The 13,969-nt window shown below is 40.5% G+C and overlaps 1 protein-coding gene across 6 annotated transcripts in view; it reads left to right on the forward strand.

The window, feature by feature from the left end:
- MAP7 (microtubule associated protein 7) overlaps positions 1-13,969 on the forward strand; it is a 99,354-nt gene that overhangs the window by 49,524 nt on the left and 35,861 nt on the right. For all 6 annotated transcript variants that reach the window (XM_083434925.1, XM_083434927.1, XM_083434924.1 and 3 more), the window contains exons 2-3: positions 8,795-8,899; positions 10,885-10,962. In XM_083434925.1, coding sequence (XP_083291051.1) covers positions 8,795-8,899; positions 10,885-10,962 — 183 coding nt within the window. The remainder of the gene's footprint in view (positions 1-8,794; positions 8,900-10,884; positions 10,963-13,969) is intronic.

Raw genomic sequence — 13,969 nt, forward strand, 5'->3', positions numbered from 1 at the left:
AGTTTCCATCTATGCTGCTTACCATGGTTTCTCGTTGGGTGCAATATACAAAATGGCTTCCAGAAGTTTAATACTTTAGATGGAGTTTTGTTCTCTAGATCTATTTCACCCATTCTTTGCCAAACATGTGATTTGTTTTTTCCCTTGTGGTGTTGGTGCACCTCCTTCCTTTATCCAAGGATTATAATAATTGCCTATTAGCAATCCTGTAGATTGTTGCTAAAATTACTGAACTAATGTGTTTTAGACTTCAAGTAATATGCTGCATGTAAGTTGATTATTTTTGTGGTTGGAGCCAGGCTTTTGCCTCTGTGATGGAAGAATTCCATTTTCTCTCTCCATAGAAAGTGCTGTGATCCAGCAAAGGTTCTACGTGGGAGGAGGGAGGGAGAGCAGTTTTCACAAATTCTGCTTCTCTCAGCACCACCTTCCAGGCTGTGCCAGGCAGTTTGCCAGCCCCCCAGTAGTTTTTGAGAAGGCACAGGGCAGGAGACTGCACAGGAGAAGAGGAATGGATGAAACTCATTTCCTAACCCTTTCCTCTTGCACAGATAGAACTCTGCTAGACACAAGTTTGCATCTAATCCATTATTATTTTCAGGTTAACAAGAATTAAATCCATCCTGTCCATTCTGAGTACTGGTTTAAATTGATTTGTGCCCCAAAACATATACAACTGTAAGCAAATAACATTGTTTTTTTAAAAAAATGGCATTTATTTGCCCATGGATCTGTGTAGGATTGAGACCCAATGGCTTAAAGTAAAAAGATGTAGATCAAAATGTTTCATCTTAATGTACTGCAGTATGGCAATCAGGAAAGTGTGGTGTGGAAGCCATGATCTTCATTATTATGGGAAGTGCTTAGCCAGAGCAGTATTTGATACTGTGTGTGTGTGTGTGTGTGAGAGAGAGAGAGAGAGAGAGAGAGAGAGGGAGGGAGGGAGGGAGAGAGAGAGTGTACAATATTAATGCAATTGACCTGAAGGGACAGGAGATACCATTCATTAATTTTATACCATCTCTTATAGACGTAAAACAATTAAATTATGATTTTTAAAGCCCTTATTTTTCTGTGCTTCTCATTCCTCCAATACAGGGATGGATTTCAGCTTAATTCATTATACTGATGTACTGTTTTCTGTTGTATTAAGGTCTGCTTTTAATATGGCTTTGTTTATTTTTGATGCAATTGTATTGCTTTTAAATTGTTTTATGTCTCTTTGATTCTTAAAACAGAAAAGCAGATGTTTTTAATGTGCCTTCACAGTCCTTCTATCATAACAGAATATGGACTCTTTTGGAGTATAAATGATACTTTTTGAAAAAAGAGAAGGGTATATCTTTCAAACTGTAAAGGAAACAATTCATTTTAATGTACTGCATATGGTGAGATTTCTTGCTACTATCTTGTGTCTTTGCTTTGAGTTGATCTCAAAAAATACCAGGGACACAGATTTTTCTGTTTTATATTCTATTTGGCTCTAACCTGCTGCTACCGCCACTGAATAATGTTCATTTGAGACTTGTTGCTGCAAATATCTGCGTCTGGTGCCAGATTTTAATATGCTGTGACACTCACATCATCATGTTGATATAGCAGATGAATTACCTTGTCACTCCCTGTACCAGGATTGACTAAATCAGGACATTGCTGAAATATTTTGTTAGATTGTCATAACATGAATTAAGCCAGGTGAAACATAGGATGACACAGCTGTATGCAGGGAGGAGAGGTTTGTTATGAATGAAGGCATTTTGCAATTGCTCAGGTCTTCTGCCTCAAATGCATTTTTTACTTACTGTTCCTTAGGATTGTAGCTGCTTGCACTGTATATAAATTAAACATTGTGTTTCAAAGAATGTTGTTTTCTTAGCTGCAGTACCCAAAGGCAAACTCATAAAACAGTTCATTTCAAAACCAAGGTTGCTTTAATAAAAGCAGCACGATTTCTATAAATTAAAGCAGCCTGAAAACAATTCCTTACCACATCTTTGCAAGTAGAAGTGGGTTCTGTGCTGTTTTAACCTATCCTTGAACTAGAAAGCATTGTGATCATATTAAAAACATGAAGGCCAGTGGTGGAACAACATGAAGCTTCATTTTTATATGATTACTGTTATAGATGTAGATGAAACAGATACAGATAAGGAGGGTCAGAATTAGAACTCTAATGATCAGGGTTTATTTTTTATGAAAAAAGTATGCAGATTTGATAAACAGAAACTGAAGTGTTTTTGGCAGAATTTAAAAATTTAATACAATTTCTTTAAAATGGCAGTGCTTTTTGCTTTTGCATGTCACTAGTATTACAAGTGGATGAAGTTGCTAGTGCCCTGGATTGTATTCAGTTGTGACCATGAACCTCTCATACAAGACAGATACCTGATTTTCACTTGTGCTCTTATAGCCTCTGGAAATCTCCTGGGAGACTTTTCAGAACAGCATAAAGTATCACACAGAGATAGTATGTAGACAGGGCTGGCAAAAAATGGATTCCTTGCTTTGCACAAGCAGAAAACTGTTCCACTGACTAAAGCAAAGGCAGCCTTGGATCTCAGCCTTGGATCTTGTATTTGCATTACCAGGAACAGACATTATGTAGCACCTGTAATTGTGCCAATTCTGCTGACTGAAGTGGTTGGGAGGTCACATACGGGGACAAGGTGATTTCGTAGGTTTTCATGTGCTTCAGGGCTTGTTCTAAAATACAACTCTTATTTTTTAGATGAGTTTGGTTCATACATCTGGCATGTTTATTCATTGCTTTCCATTTAAAATTAGTATATGTGCCTTCATTTTTAATGTACCAATGCTTCTGAAGAACAGTCTAATTAGGCATTTCTTACCCTTTTTTGAACTTGGGCCCATCTTATATACTTGCATCATCTTCTAGCTCCTGCCCCCCTGCTCTGTGATGTGGGCAGCCATTTATTCAGTCTCTTCTATGAGATTTCAGGGGTTTCTAAATTTTTCTTGGGGCAGGAGGCATGTCACAAGGAACATTGGTCATAAAATTTAGGATTGGATGAGTGCAAGGTGGCAGGCGCAGGAGCAGCTAACAAAACTTTCATTGCAGAATTGAATATTGGCTGGCATTAAAACTGCTTAGGGAAGCTAGAAAAGATGCTTTTCAACCCAAGAGGGCAACTTCAGTTTGACAATGACACAGCCTTCATTCATGACTGAAGCATAATGCTCCAACAATAACAATTCATTGTAATCTTCCTTGATTCTAGAGGAGAAAAACCAAACAAGCGTAATAACTGAGATGGAGTTATACCGTCTTAAGAATCAGGTTTAGTTTTCAGATGTTTTCAGATCCAGCGTTGCTGATGGATGCCCTAATGTTTTCGATAACTTGTAGTGACTTTCATCAATGTCAGTTCAGTTGCTATGACAGCTGCATTGCGTTTTGGAGAGTACGTTAATCTGTGTTGTAACATCCATGCTAGTGAATGGCAAGAAGTGTTTGCATGTGGTTTTGCCTTTTGACAGATTGTTACTGCTACAGTCTTCTTTAACTGAATGTTAAAGGACATTCAGTGGGCTCCCAGTTAATTTCCAGTCCAGTTCAAAGTGCTGATATTTACATTTGAAGCCCTAAATGTCCTACCTGCTAAAGAAAATCATATTCTGAGGTCACCCCCCACTGAGCTCAGGCAGATGGCTCTTCTTTCCACTCCTTTGAACTGCTCCTATGGAACTCTCTCCCTAGGTGTATTTGCTGTGACCTAGGATAGAATCTGAAGACAGAGTCATCATGACTGCCTACATAGTCATTTGTGTTGCACAGCCTAAGTCACACACACATATGCAGACAGCTAGCGAAGAGGAATCAGGTTGCTTCTGCACTAGCTTCCCCTTTGATATTGTCAGCCTTGTTACTCACTTTTTTGTGGAGAACCCAAATTGTGTCATTGATAAATCATTACATCCCAGTGTTGTGTTTTCTGTCCTCCCATCTTTTCATGGACCTGTTGATTTGTGTCATTTAAAAAAGAAAGAAAGGTTAAAATGCAATTTTAGTCCAAACCTGTCAAATGTGGAAAGACAAACATCTTTCAGGGCTATTAATTAAAAGTTTCCTCCTTGCTGGCTCTGCCCTTTCTTCCCCATCCTGTTGACTGTGGCTCAGGGAGCATTAATGAATATCCTGTATATCTCCTCAGATAACCTATTTTAGGATTGTGCTGTAGTGTTATTTGCCCCTGGTTATCAGTTTCTCATCCGAAGTGGTGTCTGTACTTTCCATTCCCTTTTTCTTTTCATTTTTATATAGTGAAACAGCCGTATTATCCTAAATCAAAATTTAAACAAAAAACAATGGGGAAATTCCCTTAGCCACATCCAACGGGAATTGATAAAATAGGCTAGAAACTATACGCAGAAAGCTTTTTATGTAACATTGGGGGATTGGCTGAACAGAATGTGCTTCTGAGTAAACATTACTAGAAGAATCTTAGCCGCAAAGAAAGACTTTGGTGGAAATATTAGAGGCTGTAGAGGTTCTGTGTTTGAATTCTACATTTAGATGATTGAAGAAAGGTCTCAGAGGTGCTTAAGAGTATGGAACCAATCATTTTATTTGTTCTGAATGGATTCCTAGGAAGAATTGTTTCCCAGTTCACAACTTATATTGTGGTGTGTGTTTTTGATCAGAAGTTGGTTGCCAGGTGAGGTGGAGCCATAGCACCAGCTTCTCAACAGGTGGGTCACTGTTGGTTACTGGGAAGGAGAGGAGAGTGGCCAGACAGCAGGGAGTTTTACCAGTGCATTTGCCCCACGCTGATCTCCCTGCCACCTCACCCTTGCATCCTTCCTGGCAAGCAACAGTGACCATTTGCTGGGAAGCTGGGATGGTGGGTCCACCCCAACCAGTGAGCCACTTCTGGTTTGTTTTTGAATATTTGACACATTCTTTACCAGCTCTTTAAGGCCACATAAACTTAATGAATCAGGATCTGCATGAGCATCTTGCACCCACACAGTTTTGTTTTGGAGATGTTGTTTTTTGTCCATCTTCTTTCATTCCTTTGCTCAAATGGGGAAATAAACCAGGAAGCAGCAGTTAATCGTAGCTTCCCAGACTACATGATGTAGTTAATGGCTTCCTAACAAGACACCATTCAAAAGCTAATTTTAAACAATGACTGTGTGTTTGTGAACAATATGGTGTTGTTTGCATGTCACGATAAACCATAGTTAATGGTTTACTATGAACATGGAGATCGTTTCTCCTTTGCTCCTACACTAGCACTAGAGGGAGCGACAAACCACAAGCCTGGCTTAGTGTTACATAGAAAGCAGAATTTGTAGTTTGTTTCACTCAGAGCTTGACTCTAAATTATAATTTGCATGAACAATCCACACTCCCAGGTTTGGATGCAGTTGTAAGGCAAGCATTGCAGTTTCTTGTTACTACTAAGAGAGGAGTAAAGTGGGAGCCATCTGTGTGTTCATGGCAAGCCATTAACTATGGTTTACTGTGATGTGTAAAGACAGCCTGTGTATTTTCCTTTGAATTTTTTGACAGTGTTTTCTGGCACAATATATGTTCCAGAAGTGCAGCCATGCTCATTTTTGATAGCAAAATCAACAAGAAGTCCTTTAGCAATTTTAAAGAGTGAAGTATTTATTGTGGTGCAATTCTTAATAGCCTAGAGACTGCTGAGTGAGACGTATGAGGTTATATGATGAAGTATAGAATATATTTATATGTTAATAATTGAACTAATTTTAGATGAGTTTTCAGGTCAATAACCATTGATGATACCATGCTGTGAGCAATAGTCTTGCCTTTCCCGATTTCATTAAACTATATGTGTCTGTCTGGACTACCTTCTTCTGTGTTGATATAAGCAAAGTCCCTCATCATATGTAGCAGCAATATGAACTATTTCCTTAATATTCCCTTAATATTGCTGGCTTTGTCTCCAGAGCAGAGTCATTAAAATTTCATGCATGGAGTATTGGAAATAAACTATTTGGTATATTCAGTGAGTATAGAATGTCATAAGAATACTTAGTGAAGCTCATGCCTAGAGCTTATTTCTAACTTATTTAATAAAATATTGCTGAAATTTTGTTCTTTGCATACTGTATGAGGCCTATGGTGTTTCATTTTACTACGGATTTACATTTCCGTGACTTAAATCAAGGCTTTGAAACCAACAGGATGTCTCCTGGTTACATAACAAAATGCATGATTTTATGGAAGAGCACAGGGATTCATGTGCCTAGAAAATTTGATGCAAAGAATCTCTACCCCAGGAATTATATAGCTGTAAATTTTCAGAAGACAATTTATTCTGAATCTTTGCACATGCAAATGGGTCTTTCGTAACAGACCACTAAAACTATTTACTTCTTTACTTTTAAAGCACATAAACACGAAACACAGTACAATAATTCCAATAGTTAAAGTTCTGTTACTGGTTTACAGCCTTAAACTTATTATTATTTAGGTTGGTTTAAAACACAAGAAAAGAAGGGATGAAACCATATAATAGAAAGTACAAATAATCTAGAATAGCTCATCTGGCCTCCATTCTGTTTGCATCTGTTGCTCAGCATCCTGTGTGTGCAGTATAACAATGGCTGCTGCATGTAAACCTGCTCACTGTCCTTCTCACTGCAGCATGGCCAGGTGTAGGACAAGATGATGTTCAGACTGGATACAAGGCGAGGTGGCCCACAGGGTTCTGGCTAGAGCTCTGGGAAACACAGAGCAAGCTAAAATTGAGCCCTTCTCCAGCAGTAGCACCAGGTACAAAATAGCTGTTAGTGCTACCTGTGCTGCAGGATGCTGCTGTACTTAAAAGGACTCAATCTTTTTCTACAAAACTCCTATTGCAACAGAGCAAGGGAGGGTCAGGTATTCTAGGGTCTCCTAGAGAGGCTTTAGGGTGCTCTAGAGAGGATAGCAGTGGCACATTCATGGGCTGGGAAGAGACCACCTCCTACCCCAGGTTCATCTGGCACCAGTGCCTCTGGGGCTGGCCCTGCATGCTCTTCCTTTCAGCCTCTGTCACCTGATGAGGAGCCTGACTCTCAGTTCATGACACATGTGTGTTAAAATCACCTACAAAGACTCTTTTCTAGGTGTTCCTGTTGCCTGAAGACTGGCGGGTGGTGTCTGCTGACAGGACCTTCTCAGTTGTGGTTCCTAGTCGGGGGTGCTTGGGAGTGTCATGTTTTTTACCTTTAAGTGCTGCAGGAGGACCTTTATATCTTCCCAGAACTTTTTAAAATTCTAGTTTAGTTTGATTTAGTTTGATTGTGGCCTTGCTCATGTTTTCTCTTTAATCAAACATTATTTTTTTAAAAAAGGTATATTGTCATTGGTTAGTTGTTTTTTAGCTGCCGAAGATAATACTGTTTCAAATAATAAATAAATAGAAGTTTGGCAGTGGCCATGAGATATTTGTTCCCATGGAATCTCATGTGACAAAGCGTCCATTTGCATTACCTTAAAAGGGGGGGGGGTAACTGCAAATGAAGCACCTACCAGAAGCAACAGGTGTGCTGGACTCAGTAACAGCTCCAGCGGAGGCAGTGGAGCTCACCTGCTGGACAGTTCCAGGGCTGTTAATCTAAAGCAGTGGTTCTGAATCTTGCTCACATTCAGAGAACACTTTCCAAGTTGACTGGCCTGCTGAGGGACCGGATCCTAAGCGAACAGAGCGCATAGGCAAAGAACGCTTTCCTATGGCTGTGTATTGTCAGTGAAAATTGGGAGCTGCCTGAGTTAATTGATGGATAAAAATATGTCGGCACAGGGAAAGGAATTAAGCAGATGGAAGTGTAAATCATTGCCCTGTTTGTAATAATAAATGTTTGTACTCATTGATTATTTTAAAAGTAGCTTATGTTTGTAAGAACATTTTCAGACTACATCAGGGAACCCTTTCCCCCCACATTGATTTGGCTGACTCTCTCCTGAAGTACTTGTTTTTGGACCACGTTCAAATACAGCAGCTTAGTCTCTGAATTTAACATTTGGTGCTTTCTGCCAATTTTAAGGAAGTGATTAACCTTGAACTTCCCAGAAACAATAAAACCTTTTCAGATACTAGTGGATTTTAAAGTTTATTAAATCCCCATGAGGGGTTCATAGAAGAGAGCTTCTCTCTTTGGAAGATAGGGAGAGCTTTATACCAAGTTGTATCAATGGCCATTCTATCTCAGTATTGTCAACTCTGACTGGCAGTAGCTCTCCAGGGTTTCAGAGTGCGAGTCTTTCTCACTGAGCTATGGCTCTTCCCTCTTGAGTCTTGAGATGCCCCCTTTCTAGTATTGGACCATATGGTGTGTACAGGTATCGTTATCTTAATTACTACCCATTTCTTATGGCAGTGGTTTGTATTTCATATGTAGTGGAGGGGATGATTGAATAGGGAGAATATGTAGGAAGAAAAGAGATGGCAAGAGGCAATAAAGAAGGACTGCATATTTCATAATGGCAGCATGTATTTGGTTATCAGGTTGTGTGTAGTCTGTACTAGAATTTAAAATAAAACTTGCTCATGTAACTCAAATTCTACAGCCTGCACAAATAGATGTAACTGCTCATTCTGCACAATCCACTCCACTTCTAATAGCCATGGAATGAGCAGAAGGCCCTGAATTCCTAGCCAACGGAAATCCCGTTGAACCCCTTTCTGCAGAGTTGTACTGCGTAGTAAATTTTGCCTTGGCTTTTGCAAGGTTTGTGTGAATAGAAGAAAGGTAGCTTGACTCAGTAGTAGTGGTCTGATTAACTGATATTCTTTTCTCCCTCTTTTTGTTTTAGTATCTGAAAACTCCAAAGTGGTGCAGGACAAAAAAGCTGCTCCATCCAGCCGCCCCACCTCTGCCGCTTTAGGACAGAATGCCAGCAGTGCTGGAGCCAAGCCAGGTATCAGTTTGGGAACTTTTCATTGCTTTCACCAGCCTGGAGATGTATTTTTAAAACCCCATTAACAATGTATTTCACCTCTTTCACAGGTATTTTCAGTCACAGGTGTCACTGAACTTTTAATTACAGACGGCAACCATTTCATGGGGGGGGGGGTCCGTTTCTGGTCCCGCATGCATTAGCAGAGCATGTATAACTGTGCCCCCCCCCCATTCTGCCTCCCGTTCCTCTTCATTTCTGCCCTTTTCCAGATCCAAAAGGACCTGCACGTTAGCAATCATGCATCAATTAGACCTGTATTTTCAGATATAGACAAGAAACATTGAAACAACATAGGCAAACTGATACTGTATTTGTATATTATACTATGCATTTACATAGAGTGAGAAATAGTTCTTGCAAAGTCATGAAACCCAGGGAATTGATGTTCCCTTTGACGGCGTACTGTATGTACAGACAAACTATTCCTTTGCAAAGCTATACGATACAGCTTAGGGTCAGTCATACCGTGACCAATCTCTTTGTGAGTGTGCTCAGATGCACTTGGGTCTCTGCACTTCCAGTGCTGAGTATTGTAAATGTATTTCATAAGCACCAGGTGAAATGAAATTCTGTATATGCTCAGTCTCGCACTCCAGTTTTCTTTTGCTTACTTTACAGGATTCAAATACACTGCTAGGCTTTACTGAATATATTGTCCTAGCTGCACATTTCCTTTTTTTCTACCCTCTGGCAAGCACAGTGTTAAATGAATCAGGAAAGAGTTCACTTTAACAACTGTCTGAATGCCTTCTGTTCTTCAGCTCAGATTTGAAAGGCAGTTCATTATAAATTGTGAGAAATAAAGGACTCTCAAGTCCTGTGAAATGTTTCATTCCCCTATTGCATATCTTAAATTTTATATATCGAGTGACAGGACGTCAGCTGGTCAGTTGTACCCATAACACAGTTGCTGGCACCTGGGCATTCTGCCAAGTAATTAACCTTTCATTCAGTACCCCTAAAACAAAAGTTATAAAGGCAAGATCTATGGCTTGTGACAACAGAGGAAAATAAGTCTGCTTAGTTAAATAATGCCACCATCTTTGAGGTCTGAGAAGTACTGTGTATGAAGAGTTAGCTTTTGTTCTTGAGATCACGATGGTGTACAACATATGCTTTCACATGTGGTTTGCATGGAACAAACCATTCTGGTAAATGCTGCAGTGTATACAGGCTGTTGGTATGTAATTTGAGCAGTTTTTTGGACCAGGGTTTTTAGTAAGTAAGTAAGTAAGTAAATCCCTGAACATCTAACACTTGAGGTTGGATCTTGAGAAATGGTAGTGGAAGAAGGGGTGTGGAAGGTGACCTTCTGACTCCCTTCACCCCCCAGTCACCCCCAAAGCCTCCAAACAACCTCACATGAAGGTCAGGAAACCCAATTGAATAGGTGGAGCTTCAGGATAGGGGAATAAAGATGGAGAAGATAACCCTGAAAACTGGACAGAAGCCCCTTCCATCTACCTCTTCCATCGCTGGTGTTTCTCTGGATCCAGCCAATGGCCTGTTAAGTTCTCACATAGGTAGAAATTCAGTGTTTCAGTAGTTTTACTTCACACTGAAGGGTGGCGCTCATGTGAACGGTTGCTCGTCTATAAGAGAGAGAGAGAGAAACCCTATATATATATGTTTTCTATGTGAAAGGATTTTTATATGGGAACATCCAGTCCCACCTGCTTTCTGAAGTGCTGCAACACAGACAGAAGCTGACCACCTCTTTGGGAACCGGGCCTTAAGTGTTATTCTAAGAATTAATTGGATGCCATTCACAGTGGTTCTCTTTTTTTTCTTTAGACAGAGAGATCCCAAGTTCATAACAATTAAATATGTGAAAGTGATGATATGTGAAAGGTCTTAAATGATAACATTACAGTTGCTTGTTAATTGCTTTTAGAATGTTGCTTTTTCTAATATGACATCTCAAGTCTTCTTCTATTTTATAGACCCTGCGCCAGTACTGAAAGTTGATGAAAGGCAGCGACTTGCTCGAGAACGGAGAGAAGAACGGGAAAAGCTGTTAGGTGAGTCATACTCAATGTACTCTTTCTAGCTGGTGATTCTCGTCAGTTATAACATGCTTGTCATTTGACATCTATATTATACATTAAACAGCATGAGTTACAAGACTATAATTAAATGTGTACTTTTAGCCATAAAAATAGTTCATGGAATTTAATGACTAGGTCTCTGAGGTCTGGTCAACACGTGGTCCTATCACATAAGTTGTACATGTGCTGGAGCATAGACATGTCCTCCTCACATATGATATTGTGTACAGAGAGGGATTTGTGTTCATACAAGAAAGTTCAGCATGTGGTGGAACAGAACATGCCAACCCAAGTCTTGTTGTCAGGCATACATTGGATAAAGTTGTGTTACTTAGCACGAGAAGTACATATTGTCATTAATCTGAAAAAGACTTTTGTGTGTTTTGGTTCTACTCACACAATAAGTGCAAACTGGCAGGAGCTACTGCAGGTTCTGGAATGCTATTGTCAGTCTCCATCCATGACATTTCAAAATAACCAATGTCTTTGCCTGCAATTGGGATGCGGGTGGTTCGAATCCCCGCGGCAGGGTGCGCTCCCGTCGTTCGGTCCCAGCGCCTGCCAACCTAGCAGTTCGAAAGCACTCCCGGGTGCAAGTAGATAAATAGGGACCGCTTACCAGCGGGAAGGTAAACGGCGTTCCGTGTGCTGCGCTGGCTCGCCAGATGCAGCTTGTCACGCTGGCCATGTGACCCGGAAGTGTCTGCGGACAGCGCTGGCTCCCGGCCTATAGAGTGAGATGAGCGCACAACCCTAGAGTCTGTCAAGACTGGCCCATATGGGCAGGGGTACCTTTACCTTGCCTGCAATAGGAAATACATTGGAGAGCCATGTGAGCCTTCCACCTGTAGAGGGCACAGCAGAAAAGGCTGTCTTGCCCAGTTGCTGCCCACCTCTTCTCAGGTCATGGGAAGACCTCTAAAGACTATCTAAGCGTACGGACTGGTTGCTGTACATTTTCTTATTGTTCACATTTGAAAAGGAAGCTTTGCAGCTCCTGCAAGGGTATTTCTTCTCTGAAGTTCTAAGGTTGAACTCACAGTGTCCCACAAAAACATAAATGCTTCTTCCTTTATGGAAGACGCAGAGATCTACTGAAGGCTCCTGCTGGAGGAAAGAAGGGAAGATGATTTTCACCAATTTTACTCCCTTCAAACCCCCAATTCTATTTCCCATACTTTCCCAGAAGGTTTTTCTCTTCCCTCCTCCTTCTGGTGAAAGTGTCCTGTGAAAAGAGTTCTACTTACAGGAGCTCTGGATCAAAGTCATCTTGTTTCGTTTTGGGGTGGGTTTCATTTTTGACATGGTTTCATAGCAAACTAAAATATGATGTATGCAGAACCTTCTTATTGCAATGGTATTATAAAGATAGTCAACATGGTGAGCTCCAAATGTTTATAACTACAGTTCCCATTATTACTGATAATTGAGCAAACTGGTTGGGACTGTAATCTGGCAACATCTGAAATGCAGCACTGGCTGCCTTTGTTCCATAAGAAGGCTCCTGTTGGATCAGGGTGAAAGATCCCTCTAGTCCAGTGCTCTGATTCCCACAGTAGACAATCAGAGGCCTCGGGCAAGCAAAGCCTACAAGCGGCACATGAAGGTAATAGCCCTTCTTCCTGTAACAGCTCTTTGACGACTGGTGTCTGGTGGCATCTCACTTCTGAACCTGCAATTTCCATGTAGCCATTATGGCTAGTAGACTTATCCTCTGTGAACTTTTCTACTCCCCTTATAAAGCCATCTAAGCTAGTGGGCATCACCATATCCTGTGATAGCAAATTTCTTAAATTAATGGTGCACATTGTGAAGACATACTTCCTTTGTTTGTTTTGTATCACCTGCCATTGGATGACCTCAAGTTCTGGTTTTATAAGAGGAGGCAAAAAAGATTTCTGTCTGTTTTCTCCATCTTGAAATCTGTTCCCTTATGTTGAAGCTCCCCATATAGAAGAGAGAGTAAATTGATATCTACTAATCAGCTAAGTTCCCTGCAATGGGGTGAGCTCCTATTGCTTGGTCCCTGCTCCTGCCAACCTAGCAGTTCGAAAGCACGTCAAAGTGCAAGTAGATAAAAAGGGTACCGCTCCAGCGGGAAGGTAAACGGCGTTTCTGTGCGCTGCTCTGGTTTGCCAGATGCGGCTTAGTCCTGCTGGCCACATGATCCGGAAGCTGTATGCCGGCTCCCTCGGCCAATAAAGTGAGATGAGCACCGCAACCCCAGAGTCGGTCACGACTGGACCTAATGGTCAGGGGTCCCTTTACCTTAATCAGCTAATTTAGTTTGCACTAATTAATTTTTGAGAATTGTTGTTTGGTGAGTGTGCTACAAATCCTGGAGATTGCCAGTCATTTCACAGATCCACCATTTCTGAGGTTCCTTGGCTAGGAACCATGAGGGTTAAGCAGGTTTGAACATATTTTAATTTTTCTTCTGGCTATACCCAGAGGCATCTGAACTGCCAACCATTCAAAGGAGGAGGAGAAAAGGTTATTTTTCTTCTTATGTGAATGCAAAGCACAGTGGCTGCTACTCTTAATTTTGTGAAAAATGTCTTCCTCAGTATGATGTCTGTCAACTTGCCATATTTTTAAATAGATCATAATGGCACATAACAGTTGCCTGCAGCTGACCCTGCTGGTGGTGTTTCTTTTGCATTTCAGAAAGAAGAGTAGACGGCAAAGATACAGTTATTTCACACTCTAATCAGACCCTGCACACTATTATATTTAGACCATAAAGTAGGTTGCATTGGTTTGAGAGTACAGATATATAAACAGTATAAAATTAACAACAGATAAACAAATTATCTATCTATTTACCTGTCAAATCTGTAAATCATATGCTCTCTCATGCATTTGGACATACATTTCTGCAAAACAGCTGTGTTTTTCATGTTTCTTCTCTTCAGTTTATGTTTGCTTATTTCTTAATAATTTTATTCCATGTACTATAGAACAGGAAGTTGTCTGGCAC

Source organism: Podarcis tiliguerta (genome assembly GCF_965153285.1).
Source record: "Podarcis tiliguerta genome assembly, chromosome: 3".
Taxonomy (NCBI): domain Eukaryota; kingdom Metazoa; phylum Chordata; class Lepidosauria; order Squamata; family Lacertidae; genus Podarcis; species Podarcis tiliguerta.